Raw genomic sequence first — 14,477 nt, 5'->3', positions numbered from 1 at the left:
CCGAATATGACATGACAATCAATGATGTCCCCCGCAAAGGATAGTGACAACTTAAACAGTCTTGATTGCTAAAACAAAGCAATCGCGCTAGAGGAAGACATGAAACTGCTACAGGAAAATACCAACAAAACAGGAAAAGTCACCAAAATAGGAGCTAGAACACTACACACAGGAAGACACCAAAAAAACTCAAAATAAGTCACGGCATGATGTGACAGGTGGTGACAGTTCACTTACTTTGAGACAAGAGCTATAGTCATGCATGGTTGGTTATGGTTTGAATTCTTATCCAACACTTGCGAGAACAACTTTTTACTGTCAACATCAGCTGCTGAATTAAAATTTTTTATGTTTTCTGCTGGTGTTGTGCCTTGGGATTTTTTCAATGGAAAAAAATGTGCTTTGGCTTAAAAAAAGGTTGAAAAACACTGAGTTAAAGTACGAAACAACGGTGAAATATCATTTCTGTAGAGTATTGTTAAAAGGAAAGGTCATGTAACACAGTGGTAAAAATGCCCCTGTGCCAACTTTTTTGCCACTAAAGTCTAAGTTAATGATTATTTGCAAAAAAATAAATTACGTTTCTCAGTTCGAACATGAAATATCTTATCTTGGCAATGTATTTAATTGAATATAAGTTGAAAAGGATTTGCAAATCGTTGGGGGGCAGCACGGTAGTAGAGGGGTTAGTGCGTCTGCCTCACAATACGAAGGTCCTGGGTTCGATCCTGCGCTCGGGATCTTTCTGTGTGGAATTTGCATGTTCTCCCCGTGACTGCGTGGGTTCCCTCCGGGTACTCCGACTTCCTCCCACCTCCAAAGACATGCACCTGGGGATAGGTTGATTGGCAACACTAAATTGGCCCCAGTGTGTGAATGTTGTCTGTCTATCTGTGTTGGCCCTGCGATGAGGTGGCGACTTGTCCAGGGTGTACCCCGCTTTCCGCCCAATTGTAGCTGAGATAGGCTCCGGCGCCCCACGCGACCCCGAAGGGAATAAGCGGTAGAAAAATGGATGGATGGATGGATGTATTCTTTGTTCATGTACGATTTACACAACGTACCAACTTCGCTGGTTCTGAGTTTTGTAAATGAAATGTATTCTCAGAAGAATGGCTGTTACAATAATGTGCAACAAACTGCCCCATGTCCAACAATTACCCGTGCTTGCACAGAGGCTAAGTGGTTCCCTTCTGTGAACGCTCCAGCAAATGTTTAGCTGCCTACACATACAATAATGACCGTCACCCATTACCATGACAATATTGCGAGAAGAACTCGGACAAATCGTTTCGCCACTATCAAGATTGAACAGCAACTGGGGACACGGACAACAGCTCCACATTGAAACACGTGTCACAAACAACCTATAAAGTCCAGATGAATCTGATAAGCAAACAGAAAGGGCTAAATAAAACATTGGGGCTAACTGGCCTGCACAAGCCGCACACAGTGGTACCTCTATGTGGCCCTAACTTGTATCAGAATCAGAATAGTTTTTATTGCCATTGTTTGAGAACGGGTTCAGAAACTACGATCGTGCAATATAAAACACATATAACACAGAATAGGTAATCAAATGAGCTGTAACTGAGCTATCAGATCTTGTTATTGTTCATGTGCCTGATGGCCGAGGGGAAGAAAACTATTCAGGTGGCGGGAGGTGTGGGTCTGGATGGACCGTAGTCTCCTGCCTGAGGGGAGAATAGTTTGTGTCCAGGGTGAGAAGAGTCAGCTGTGATCCGACCCACACGCCTCCTGGTCTTGGAGGAGAACAGGTCCTAGAAGGATGGGAGCTTGCAGCCAATAACCTTCTCAGCAGCACATATGATGCACTGCAGTCAATGCTTGTCTGTGGTGCCGGGGAACCATAGGGTGATGGAGGAGGTGAGGTAGGACTCGATGATGGCCGTGTAGAACTGCACCAGCATCTCGGTCGGAACCTTAAGTTTCCTCAGCTGCCGCAGGAAGTACATCCTCTGCTGCGCCTTCTTGATGAATGAGCTGATGGTCAGCTCCCACTTGAGGTCCTGGATGATGGTGGTGCCCAGGAAACGGAAGGAGTCCACGATGGAGATGGGGGTGGGACAGTCAATCAGAGTGAGGGGGGACGGTGGGGCTGTGACTTTCCTGAAGTCCATGATCATCTCCAATGTCTTCTGGGCGTTCAGCTCCAGGTTGTTGAGGCTACACCAGGACGCCAGCCGGTCCACCTCTCTCCTGCAGGCGGACTCATCGCCATCCGAGAGGGGGGATGGTGGGGCTGTGACTTTCCTGAAGTCCATGATCATCTCCACTGTCTTTTGGGTGTTCAGCTCCAGGTTGTTGAGACTGCACCAGGACGCCAGCCGGTCCACCTCTCTACTGTAGGCGGACTCATCGCCATCCGAGAGGGGGGATGGTGGGGCTGTGACTTTCCTGAAGTCCATGATCATCTCCACTGTCTTCTGGGCGTTCAGCTCCAGGTTGTTGAGGCTGTACCAGGACGCCAGCCGGTCCACCTCTCTCCTGTAGGCGGACTCATCGCCATCCGAGAGGGGGGATGGTGGGGCTGTGACTTTCCTGAAGTCCATGATCATCTCCACTGTCTTCTGGGCGTTCAGCTCCAGGTTGTTGAGGCTGTACCAGGACGCCAGCCGGTCCACCTCTCTCCTGTAGGCGGACTCATAGCCATCCGAGAGGGGGGATGGTGGGGCTGTGACTTTCCTGAAGTCCATGATCATCTCCACTGTCTTCTGGGCGTTCAGCTCCAGGTTGTTGAGGCTGTACCAGGACGCCAGCCGGTCCACTTCTCTCCTGTAAGCGGAATCATCGCCATCCGAGAGGGAGGATGGTGGGACTGTGACTTTCCTGAAGTCCATGATCATCTCCACTGTCTTCTGGGCGTTCAGCTCCAGGTTGTTGAAGCTGCATCAGGACGCCAGCCGGTCCACCTCTCTCCTGTAGGCGGACTCATCGCCATCCGAGATGAGCACGATGAGAGTAGTGTCGTCCGCAAACTTGAGCAGCTTTACGGACTGGTGACTGGAGGTGCAGCAGTTTGTATACAGGGAGAAGAGCCAGGGGGAAAGAACACTGCACTGAGGAGTACCAGTGTTCGTGGTTCGACTATCCGAGACAATCTTCCCCAGCCGCACATGCTGTCTTCGGTCCGTCAGGAAGTCATTTGAGTGGAAGTGTGCAACATGATTGAGTCCTCTCTGGCATTTTGAGGTGCATGACAGCAGAGAAAGAGAAGAGTTTATTTAGTCCATTTAATCTCGCAGCAATGACCTCCTGATTCAATTTGTGGCGAGGACAGTCGGGACACATTACAAAAGCTGCTTCTAACCCTTGTTGCAGCAGTCATACTCTTGCTGATTTTATTCATTTCATTATTTCATTTATTTTTTTCCTTAAAGGGGAACTGCACTTTTTTTTTGTAATTTTATTGTTCACAATCATTATGAGAGTCAAGAAGACAGAAGGTTTTTGTTTTTTCACATTTTTTACATATAAAAATCGCCCGTTCTAGGTGGCTAACAATGCAGCGAATGGGAGCAATCAATTCTACCTCTAAATAATAATCTTTTTCCAAGATGGCGCTGCTGTTGTGGCTGCTGGTGGCAGGAGCTCTGTGCTATTGTGTCATCCTTTTGTGTTACTGATGTTTCCCTCTTGTTTTCATGTGGGTTTTTTTCTGTCTTTTGGTTCGGGACCCTTTGGGACTGTTTGACAAGGGAGGGCACTTTCGTGACTTCTGCGGTGCTTTTTTGTGAACTTTTGGATCTGCCTACCGGGAGCCGTTTGACCATGGAGACCTGCTGCTGGGTCTCTGCCACACCAGAGTCCGTTTGGAGAGACTGGAGGAGATGAGGAAGAAGATACAGGGCTGGGGAGCTGGCGCTGAGCGCCAGGACGGACAAGCTTCACAGTGTCTTGACTGAATGAGCAGGTATCGGACACCTTGGTCTTCTTGGACGCATCCTCGCTCATCCATGCGGACTGGACACTGGCTGAGAGTTCGTGGGCGGCCGAGGGTGGAGTCGGCTCTCTTGGTCGCTTTGTCTCTGGCCATGCTCCCCTCAACCCAGCAGATGATGGCGTCAAACATATATGTAGAAACGGCTGGTTGCATCAGCTCTGCTCTTTTAATATCTTCAATGTCCTTTGTGTTCTTTGATGTTTGATGTTTCCCTCTTAGACCTGCTCAGTGGCCTTGTGGTTAGAGTGTATTTTAAAGAACAAGACATACGCGCACATTATGTCCCTCAGGAATAATCAAACTGTGCACAGACGAAAAAAAAAAAAAAATTTCCCCCCGTCAACGAGATAAAGACGTACCAGCTACACCTGCATCTTTCTATCCTCGGGGTGGTATATTTATGTGTATTTATTTCTTTTTAAACCAATCTGGAGGGGGGAAAAAAATATGTCATACTTGCTATCAGTTGTGGAAAATGATATGTCAGTCTAACTTAGGAAAGGTACTGTGAGGAATGTAGAATTTAGGCTCTGGCAGCTTTTAATTGGATATATCTGAAGCTGTGTGCATTTGTGTGAGACTCCGCGAGAATCAGTGCATTGCTCTCTACCTGACATTTAGTCTGCATCTTGCACTTTGGTGGTCCAGAGGTTAATCCGGGGGCTCAGACAGACGAGCTCGGTCGCAAAGCTCTTGTCACTCCTTGCCCAACAGCGGCAATACAATAGTTCAAAGGTCGCCGAACGAACCGGGAGAGGGGATAATTAAAGGTCGCGCCGTGCAACTGTGGGTTTTTAACAATGGCTTCAGACAAGTTGACCTTGTGTCGTCTGCAGTCTTAATGAGTCGAGAGACTGGAAATGTGGCGAAAAGTCGGAGGGAATGTTCCGTCTTTTGTCTGCGCGTCTCTAAAGGATGCTCAGAGACATGTTTTCCATGAACATCCCCGTCAGATGTTTTATCTAATGGATGCAGGCGTGTGTTGGGGCTGCTATAAATGTTCAATTAACATTAAAATATGATTAAAAAAAATGCCCAATCAAAAGGGAAGAGAAAAGAAATGCTCAAACAAAGTCTAATTGTGTTCCTTGGAATAGTCACCATTAAAGCTGCAGTGCAGCGATAAGTCCTAATTCAACCTTAATTATCAGGAACAATTTCTGATTAAAGTCTGTTTTCTTTTTACTTTATTTAACAATGTTTTTCCCGTTGAGATGAAGAATCCATTTTGCAAGACAGACCTGGGCTAGACTTGAGATAGAGTTTTCATATTATGTGTTTTCACATAACACTGAACAGGCTACAAAAAGAGCAGTGTTTCTAAGGCCCCTTCTACAAGGTTATCTATCCAGGGTAAAACCCACCTAACCTTATCCGTGTCCACACACAACAATGCCACCATTTAAGACCCCCTAACCCCGTCATAGTCACCTCCAGTGTTGCTTTGTGTGCAAGTTCTTAAATTAAATGTAACTTATCTGAACAATATCCAGTGTTGTGGTATTTCAATTAACTGGAATCCAGTGTGCTGTGGGGCCCTATTGTAGTGAATCACACCTGAGCCATCATCCATCCATCCATTTTCTACCGCTTGTCGGTAGAAAATGTATATATATATATATATATATATATATATATATATATATATATATATATATATATAAAATATATATATATATATATATATAATATACCATACTTGTCAACCCTGAGACCTCCGATTTCGGGAGGTGGGGGGGGTGGGGGGCATGGTTGGGGGCGTGGTTAAGAGGGGAGGAGTATATTTACAGCTAGAATTCACTGAAAGTCAAGTATTTCATATATATATATATATATATATATATATATATATATATATATATATATATATAAGAAATACTTGACTTTCAGTGAATTCTAGCTATATATATATATTTTTATTTTATTTATATATATATATATATATATATATATATATATATAAGAGAAATACTTGAATTTCAGTGTTCATTTATTTACACATATACACACACATAACACTCATCTACTCATTGTTGAGTTAAGGGTTGAATTGTCCATCCTTGTTCTATTCTCTGTCACTATTTTTCTAACAATGCTGAACACCCTCTCTGATGATCCCTTGTTGTGTGCGCAGTTGTGCACTGCACTCTCTAAAAGCCGTCGTTGTGGCTTGTGCAGCCCTTTGAGACACTTGTGATTTAGGGCTATATAAATAAACATTGATTGATTGATTGATTGAGATGTTATTGTCACATATGCATGTACAGTAGATGGCAGTATTGTCCTGTTTAAGAGTGTCACAACATTGCTGTTTACGGCAGACGAACTGCTTTACGGTAGACGAAAACGTGACTGCTGTTGTTGGGTGTTGTTACCGCGCTGGGAGGACGTTAATGAAACTGCCTAGCAATAAACCCACATAAGAAACCAAGAACTCGCCCTCGATCATTCTACAGTTATAACGTGATTGGGCAGGCACGCTGTTTATATTGTGGGAAAGCGGAACTGAAAACAGACTGTCGACACGTCACTCAGGTCCGCATGGAGCTGGAGGGGGCGTGGCCTCCAACTCCCCCTGAATTTCGGGAGATTTTCGGGAGAACATTTGTCCCGGGAGGTTTTCGGGAGAGGCACTGAATTTCGGGAGTCTCCCGGAAAATCCGGGAGGGTTGGCAAGTATGTAATATACTGTACACATATGTATATATTCGTATATATGTTAGATTTTTTTATCGCTATATTACTCTATTTATACCTGCATTGTCCTTTCCATCCTTACACTTTCCATCATTGTAACTGAGCTACTGTGTTGAACAATTTCTCTTGTGGATCATTAAAGTTCGTCCAAGTCTAAGTGCTGGGGCCTATCTCAGCTGCTTCGGGCGGAAGGCGGGGTACACCCCGGACAAGTCGCCACCTCATCACAGGGCCAACACAGATAGACAGACAACATTCACACTCCCATTCACACACACCAATTAATCAAATCTTTATCGGAAACGTGAAAGTAAACAATGTGATAGGAATCTAGATATCTGGTCAGGACACTCCTCACTCTTTTGCCTTCACCTTCATTGTCCATTCCTTTTTGGTGACTTTATATACTCCGGACCTAGACGTTGAGTCCGTGACATACATGGCGGACAATAACTGATACAGTCTGCTTTGCCAGTCAAAATGCATTCGATGTTTTCCGTAGTCTTCCCTCGACGCCCAGGTAATACAAAGCCCGCGCTACCTTTTTCTATCACATCCATGGGAGCCCGCATTCTCGTTGTCTCTTCTTCGACAAATGGACGTAGTTTTTCGGTAAGTAGAATCACAGCTGACCCGGACATTGGAAAGTTCTCTTGCCGTCTGAGAAGTGTTTTATCCCAAATAGCTGCAATCGCTTTCTCTTAAGGTATTCATGTGTGATTTCCACAAGCATCTTCCTGTGTGGGCCGCGGTCTTTCTGGCGTCACTTCCTCTCCGAGCTCAGTTTGTAAACAATCAATGAGTGCATACAAAGCTAAGAGCCGGAGATTCAAGAAATACACGGCGCACTTACCCATGTAAAAAATTGTCCGAGGAGGGGAACTTTAAACGATGGTTTAGTGTGGCTGAAACGGGGCTTAGGCTAAATAATAATTCGTTTAAGGGGTTATCCGGCTTAAGGGTGGAGTGCCATCTCCGGGTTGGGGAGGAGACCCTGCCTCAAGTGGAGGAGTTCAAGTACCTAGGAGTCTTGTTCACGAGTGAGAGAAGAGTGGATCGTGAGATCGACAGGCGGATCGGTGCGGCATCTTCAGTAATGCGGACGCTGTATCGATCCGTTGTGGTGAAGAAGGAGCTGAGCCGGAAGGCAAAGCTCTCAATTTACCGGTCGATCTACGTTCCCATCCTCACCTATGGTCATGAGCTTTGGGTTTTGACCGAAAGGACAAGATCACGTGTACAAGCGGCCGAAATGAGTTTCCTCCGCCGGGTGGCAGGGCTCTCCCTTAGAGATAGGGTGAGAAGCTCTGTCATCCGGGGGGAGCTCAAAGTAAAGCCGCTGCTCCTCCACATCGAGAGGAGCCAGATGAGGTGGTTCGGGCATCTGGTCAGGATGCCACCCGAACGCCTCCCTAGGGAGGTGTTTAGGGCACGTCCAACCGGTAGGAGGCCACGAGGAAGACCCAGGACACGTTGGGAAGACTATGTCTCCCAGCTGGCCAGGGAACGCCTCGGGATCCCCCGGGAAGAGCTGGACGAAGTGGCTGGGGAGGGGAAAGTCTGGGCTTCCCTGCTTAGGCTGCTGCCCCCGCGACCCAACCTCGGATAAGCGGAAGAAGATGGATGGATGGATGGATGGGTTATCCTGCTTAGTGTATACATAGCCTCAGATAGTGGGTCATGACCCCTAACGGGGGGTGTAGTCATTATTTGTGTCTTTACGTTAGTATTCGAGTCACTACTGCACCCTTTTTATGACACTGGGGTGGCTTCTGCAGTGTTCTATGCAGGCCCGGCCCTAACCAATCTGGCGCCCTAGGCAAGATTTTAGGTGGCGCCCCCCCACATCGGCAGTGAAGTGTATATACTCACAAGAAACCGAATAGCTTTGTCTTTGACCTTTTTTTTTTTACTTACAACTATACCTAATATATAAAGGGGTGGACAAGTGACTATTACCTGCAGGGCAAACATTAGCTAACCAGAAGGCAATAACAATGTAAACAAAAAACACCTGCTTAAAAGATCTAATACAAATGTCCCTGAGGAATGTAAGGTGGGAGTACTGTAATTACCTAACGTTACATTATTATTTTCCATAACAATTTAGCCCCCTCCACAATATTAACCCGACGTTAAAACAGAACTAGCTATTTATTGATTAGCAATTGCCGAATCATGTAACATTAGCTTAATGCTAAAAAGCCAGGTTACTATCACATTCTGTAACAGACAAATAATTTCATGTAGGCTAACGTTACCTACCTGCTACCTCTGTCTTTTCTCGTTTCTACTCCTCTTCTTTTCTCTTTTTTCTTCCCTGGGCACCTGACAGTTTTGGCCGTTTTGACATCTTGTGTTGATTTTTTGATGTGGTGACGTCCAAAAAGAGTCATGATACGGGAAGGGAGGGGGCGCACCGTGCGGGGGAGAGGGGGGGGGTGGCGTAATGTTGTAACAAATAATATTTCTATTAAATAGGCTTTACTTTGCATTTTAATTAACGTGGGATTATTTTTTGTATTTAGAAATAATAATACCAACTTTTTTTTTCTTTTTTTTTTTCTCCAACATTTGTGGCACTGGCGTGGCGCCCCCTGATGGACGGCGCCCTTAGCATTTGCCTATACGGCCTATGCCACGGGCCGGCCCTGGTTCTATGCCATCAATTGCTGTGGTGAGGGCAACACGGTCAGAGACAGCAACATACTTAATTAAGTGACTAATAGAGCTAACTCCGTCTTAGGCTGCCCACTACAGTAGTGTAGAGTGCAAGCATTTTAGTCGCTTTTGTGACTAAAAATAGGTCGCGCGAGTTCTGGGGGGTAATACAAGTAGCACACATGTGAAAACAGATTTTAACACTTTCATCGCATTTTGCTCTCCAAAAAGGATCCATCCAAAGCTGAGAGTCAAAGAGTCAATTTTCCACCTATCTGTATAGCATGTTTGAAATTAACTTAAACCATAACCATAACCGAACAAGTGATTGACGCGGCAGTACCCTGTGTGTGCTGCAGTCTGTGTCACTCTCCTCCTCGCACTGAAGGGAACAGAGCTCCAGTAGCTAGTAGTTAGGGTTAGGGGTTAGGAATAGTCTTAAACACGGAATAAAGAAAAGTCTTAGTTGGAGGAACTGGTCGATAAAGGAATTTTTTTTTCGCCACCTTAAAACTTGACTGTACTGTGCCCTAGTAACTAAAAGGATTACTTTGTTTCAGTTTATTTCATACATTCAATACAATTACAACAAAGGGAATATTGAAGAACAAATCAATGACTTGCCATCCAAACAATACCCCGTTTGTTGACAATAACATTCAGCCATGGAAGCACATTCAATCAATTTCTTAAGCGGAGGTGACACAAACCAGTGTAAGATTCAGAAGAGCTGCCGTCAGAGCCGACAAACTGCCGATGATAGCCTGCTAAACTAACAAAACAGCTCAAACTATTGAGCTCCTGCTAACTCGCTGGCGTCACACGTTACGAAGCAAAAGGCACCGTCTTTTAAAAGGCACACGCACAGACGCATACACAAATTTACCGTATTTTTCGGACTATAAGGCGCACTTAAAATCCTTTCATTTTCTCAAAAATCGACAGTGCGTCTAATGTACGGAATAATTCTGGTGGTGCTTATCGACCTCAAAGCAATTTTATTTGGTACATGGTGTAATGATACGTGTGGCCAGTGGATGGCAGTCACACATAAGAGGTATGTGTAGACGGCAATATGACGCCAGTAAACAACACCAAAACGTTAAATGTTCCATTGAGAATGAAGAACATTACACACTGCGCTCAAAAATGTGCAAAATGTTTTAGTACAACTTTGGTAAGCTATGAAGCCGCACCGCTTGATGGATTGTCGATGCATTATGGTTAGTGTAGTCAAGACATACGAGTATTATTTTGGTTTGTGTATAAGGACCGCAACATGGCACCCATTAGCAGACATATTACCTGGCGTTTTGTTTCGCAATATTATGCAAAAGCAGCTTTTCTTACCTTCTGGTACCTGCTGATCTGTATATGAGATCTGCAAAAGTCCTGAAAATTTGCGCGCCTCCGCCATTGTAGTCCGTGACGACACCGTAGTCGATAAGCTTCTTCATTTTCTCTATCTTCTTATGTGACATTAATCCTCCGCTGTTGCCATTTCTAATAAAAAGTAGCGTAAAGTTCTTACTTATATCTGTCAGTAAACTCGCCATGAAAGCGCTAAAACATACCGGTGTAGTGAGTTTGCATTATTCACCCAAGGACCTTTAGTTATTAGGGGATTTGGACGTTTTTTCACGGGACACATTTGCTGTGCTGTTGTTTCCGGATGAGGAGATGCTGCTCCGTTATTGATTGAAGTAAAGTCTGAACGTCATTAAAACAGTTAGCTCCATCTTTTGACACTTCTTCCACTCCCGTCCTTGCACGCTACACCGCTACAACAAAGATGACGGGCAGAAGACGCTGCTGAAGTTAAGCAACATAAATAAGACCGCCCACAAAACGGCGCATCCGGAAGAGACGCTTAGAAAGCTAATTGAAAATTATCTGTAAAACATAATCCATGCAACATTTTGACCAAAGAACCACCATTACATGTTATGTAGACCACAAGATAGTGTTTTACATTTACAAAAAAAAATCATAATATGACCTCTTTAATGCGCTCTATGGTCCAAAAAATATGGTAAATATTTTTTTTTTCTTTTCTAATGAGCACAAATGTTAATACAAGCTCAGTTATAGAACCCATTGAACTTGTAAGTTGAAGTACCACACTACTTACAATGAGCGGTGGAAGGAAAAAATAGCCATTGCCAACATGACCTTTAGAAATTTAGAAATTATATTTGTTATCAACACAGCATAGGAAAAATGTAATAATGCCACATGATTACTTACAACTGATTCTCATTTCAAATATTGCAATAGTGGTTGGAGAGTTGATACCATTATCAGATACCTTGGTAGTAGGGTTGTACGGTATACCGGTATAAGTGTAGTACCGCAATACTAATGAATCATATTCGGTACTATCCAACCCAATCCCATACCCCATCACAACAACTTCTTTCGATTTTTAAAAATGTATATTATGCTTATAAAGTCAGGAAATATGTCCCTGGACACATGAGGACTTTGAATATGACCAATGTATGATCCTGTAACGACTTGGTATCGGACTGATACCCAAATTTGTGGTATTATCCAAAACGAATGTAAAGTATCAAATATTAACAGTAAATGAACAAATAGATTAGTAATTAATTTTATTAGGAGCCTTTGTTTGCTTACTTACTACTAAAAGACAAGTTGTCTTGTATGTACACTATCTTATTTAAGGACAAACATGCAATAAGAAACATATGTTTAATGTACCCTAAGATTCTTTCTTAAAATAAAGCCAATAATGCAATTTTTTGTGGTGCCCTTTATTTAGAAAATAACCGAAAAGTATTGAAATAATACCGGTACCGGTACCAAACTATTGGTATTGTGACAACACTAGGGGCGGCATGGCGTAGTGGGTAGAGCAACCGTGCCAGAAACCTGAGGGTTGCAGGTTCGCTCCCCGCCTCTTACCATCCAAAAATCGCTGCCGTTGTGTCCTTGGGCGGGACACTTCACCCTTTGCCCCCGGTGCCACTCACACCGGTGAATTGAATGATGAATGATAGGTGGTGGTCGGCGGGGCCGTTGGCGCAAATTGCAGCCACGCTTCCGTCAGTCTACCCCAGGGCAGCTGTGGCTATGAAAGTAGCTTACCACCACCAGGTGTGAATGAATGATGGGTTCTACATGTAAAGCGACTTTGGGTACTTAGAAAAGCGCTATATAAATCCCAGGTATTATTATTATTATTACTTGGTAGTGGTATTAAAGATATTTTGGTATCAATCCATCTATCACTGTTGTTTGGACCTCAAAGACCTCAATACTTGGATGGTAACCCCATACAAATAAAAAATATCCAAACTAATTCACACTACCCTAGCAGATAGTACTAATTATACTAACTTGGCGAGATGACATTTAAGACAGCCTTTTAAAAAGGTTGCTCGAAATAAATGCAAGTATGTTCCTCCTCCCATTCATATGTGGTAGGATTCAAATACCACACGACGAGTCTTAAGACGGTCTAGTACCTGCTTCCACGGCCGTCACCGTGATATTGTGCCAGCCAGCTGTCTCGCGGTCCAAAATCCTGCCCAGTGTGATGGCACCGGAATCTTGGTCAATATGGAAGATCATCTCCTGGTCCGTGCTCCGGTCGATGGAGAAACTGTAGAGACCAAACAAGACGTAGGCCTACATTAAACAGGTTAGTGAGAGAAATAAACTATGAAACCCTTGTGTAATTTTTATTTTTTTTATTTTTTTAGAAATGTTTTGCATTTATATAAACGTAGCACACCAATAGTGACATTTTAATTTTGTCTTTCAGACTGTAAGGATCATAGAAAAGCGTATAAATGTGTGACTTTCTATATCACTGTTACAGCCTGCTGATGACAATCTGTGCAACTCTCAGCGTTGTGGCCACTTCCCTCTAAGATCGATGATTAATCGATGATTAATCGATGATCGCGATTCATTTGAGTTCAATCGTAATGATCAGCTCTTAGCATTTTTACCTCGATCAAACATGGCGAAACATGTCTGTTAGAAGTTACCGCGGTAGTAAACAGTAGGGAATAGTGTGGTCCCGATACCAATATTTTGGTACCGGTACCGGTAACAAACTTATTTTGATACTTTTCGGTACTTTTTAAAATAAAGGAAGGCCACAAAAAGTTGCATTATTGGCTTTATTTTAACAAAAACTCTTAGGGTACATTAAACATATGTTTCTTATTGCAAGTTTGTCCTTAAAGGGGAACATTATCACCAGACCTATGTAAGCGTCAATATATACCTTGATGTTGCAGAAAAAAGACCATATATTTTTGTAACCGATTTCCGAACTCTAAATGGGTGAATTTTGGCGAATTAAACGCCTTTCTAGTATTCGCTCTCGGAATGATGACGTCACAACGTGACGTCACATCGGGAAGCAATCCGCCATTTTCTCAAACACCAAGTCAAATCAGTTTCCGTTTTTTCGACTGTTTTCCGTACCTTGGAGACATCATGCCTCGTCGGTGTGTTGTCGGAGGGTGTAACAACACGAACAGGGACGGATTCAAGTTGCACCAGTGGCCCAAAGATGCGAAAGTGGCAAGAAATTGGACGTTTGTTCCGCACACTTTACCGTAGCTATGCTACGACAGAGATGGCAAGAATGTGTGGATATCCTGCGACACTGCATTTCCAACGATAAAGTCAAAGAAATCTGCCGCCAGACCCCCATTGAATCTGCCGGAGTGTGTGAGCAATTCAGGGACAAAGGACCTCGGTAGCACGGCAAGGAATGGCGGCAGTTTGTTCCCGCAGACGAGCGAGCTAAACCCACTGGATGACTTGGCTCACACCGTCCCTTATATCAAGAGAAGAATATCGACCCTAGCTTCCCTGGCCTACTGACATGAGGGTATGTCTACAGAATATATTAATTGATGAAAACTGGGCTGTCTGCACTCTCAAAGTGCATGTTGTTGCCAAATGTATTTCATATGCTGTAAACCTAGTTCATAGTTGTTAGTTTCCTTTAATGCCAAACAAACACATCCCAATTGTTGGTTAGAAGGCGATCGCCGAATTCGTCCTCGCTTTCTCCCGTGTCGCTGGCTGTCGTGTCGTTTTCGTCGGTTTCGCTTGCATACGCTTCAAACCGATATGGCTCAATAGCTTCAGTTTCTTCTTCAATTTT

At 44.0% G+C, this 14,477-nt stretch overlaps 1 protein-coding gene across 1 annotated transcript in view; it reads right to left on the bottom strand.

The window, feature by feature from the left end:
- LOC133587215 (cadherin-22) overlaps nt 1-14,477 on the bottom strand; it is a 615,599-nt gene that overhangs the window by 89,668 nt on the left and 511,454 nt on the right. Inside the window, exon 11 of the mRNA XM_072912852.1 lies at nt 12,814-12,950. Within this exon, the coding sequence (XP_072768953.1) occupies nt 12,814-12,950 (137 nt within the window). The remainder of the gene's footprint in view (nt 1-12,813; nt 12,951-14,477) is intronic.

This window comes from Nerophis lumbriciformis, linkage group LG03, assembly GCF_033978685.3.
Source record: "Nerophis lumbriciformis linkage group LG03, RoL_Nlum_v2.1, whole genome shotgun sequence".
NCBI lineage: Eukaryota > Metazoa > Chordata > Actinopteri > Syngnathiformes > Syngnathidae > Nerophis > Nerophis lumbriciformis.
This window is presented reverse-complemented; position numbering and strand designations above follow the sequence as displayed.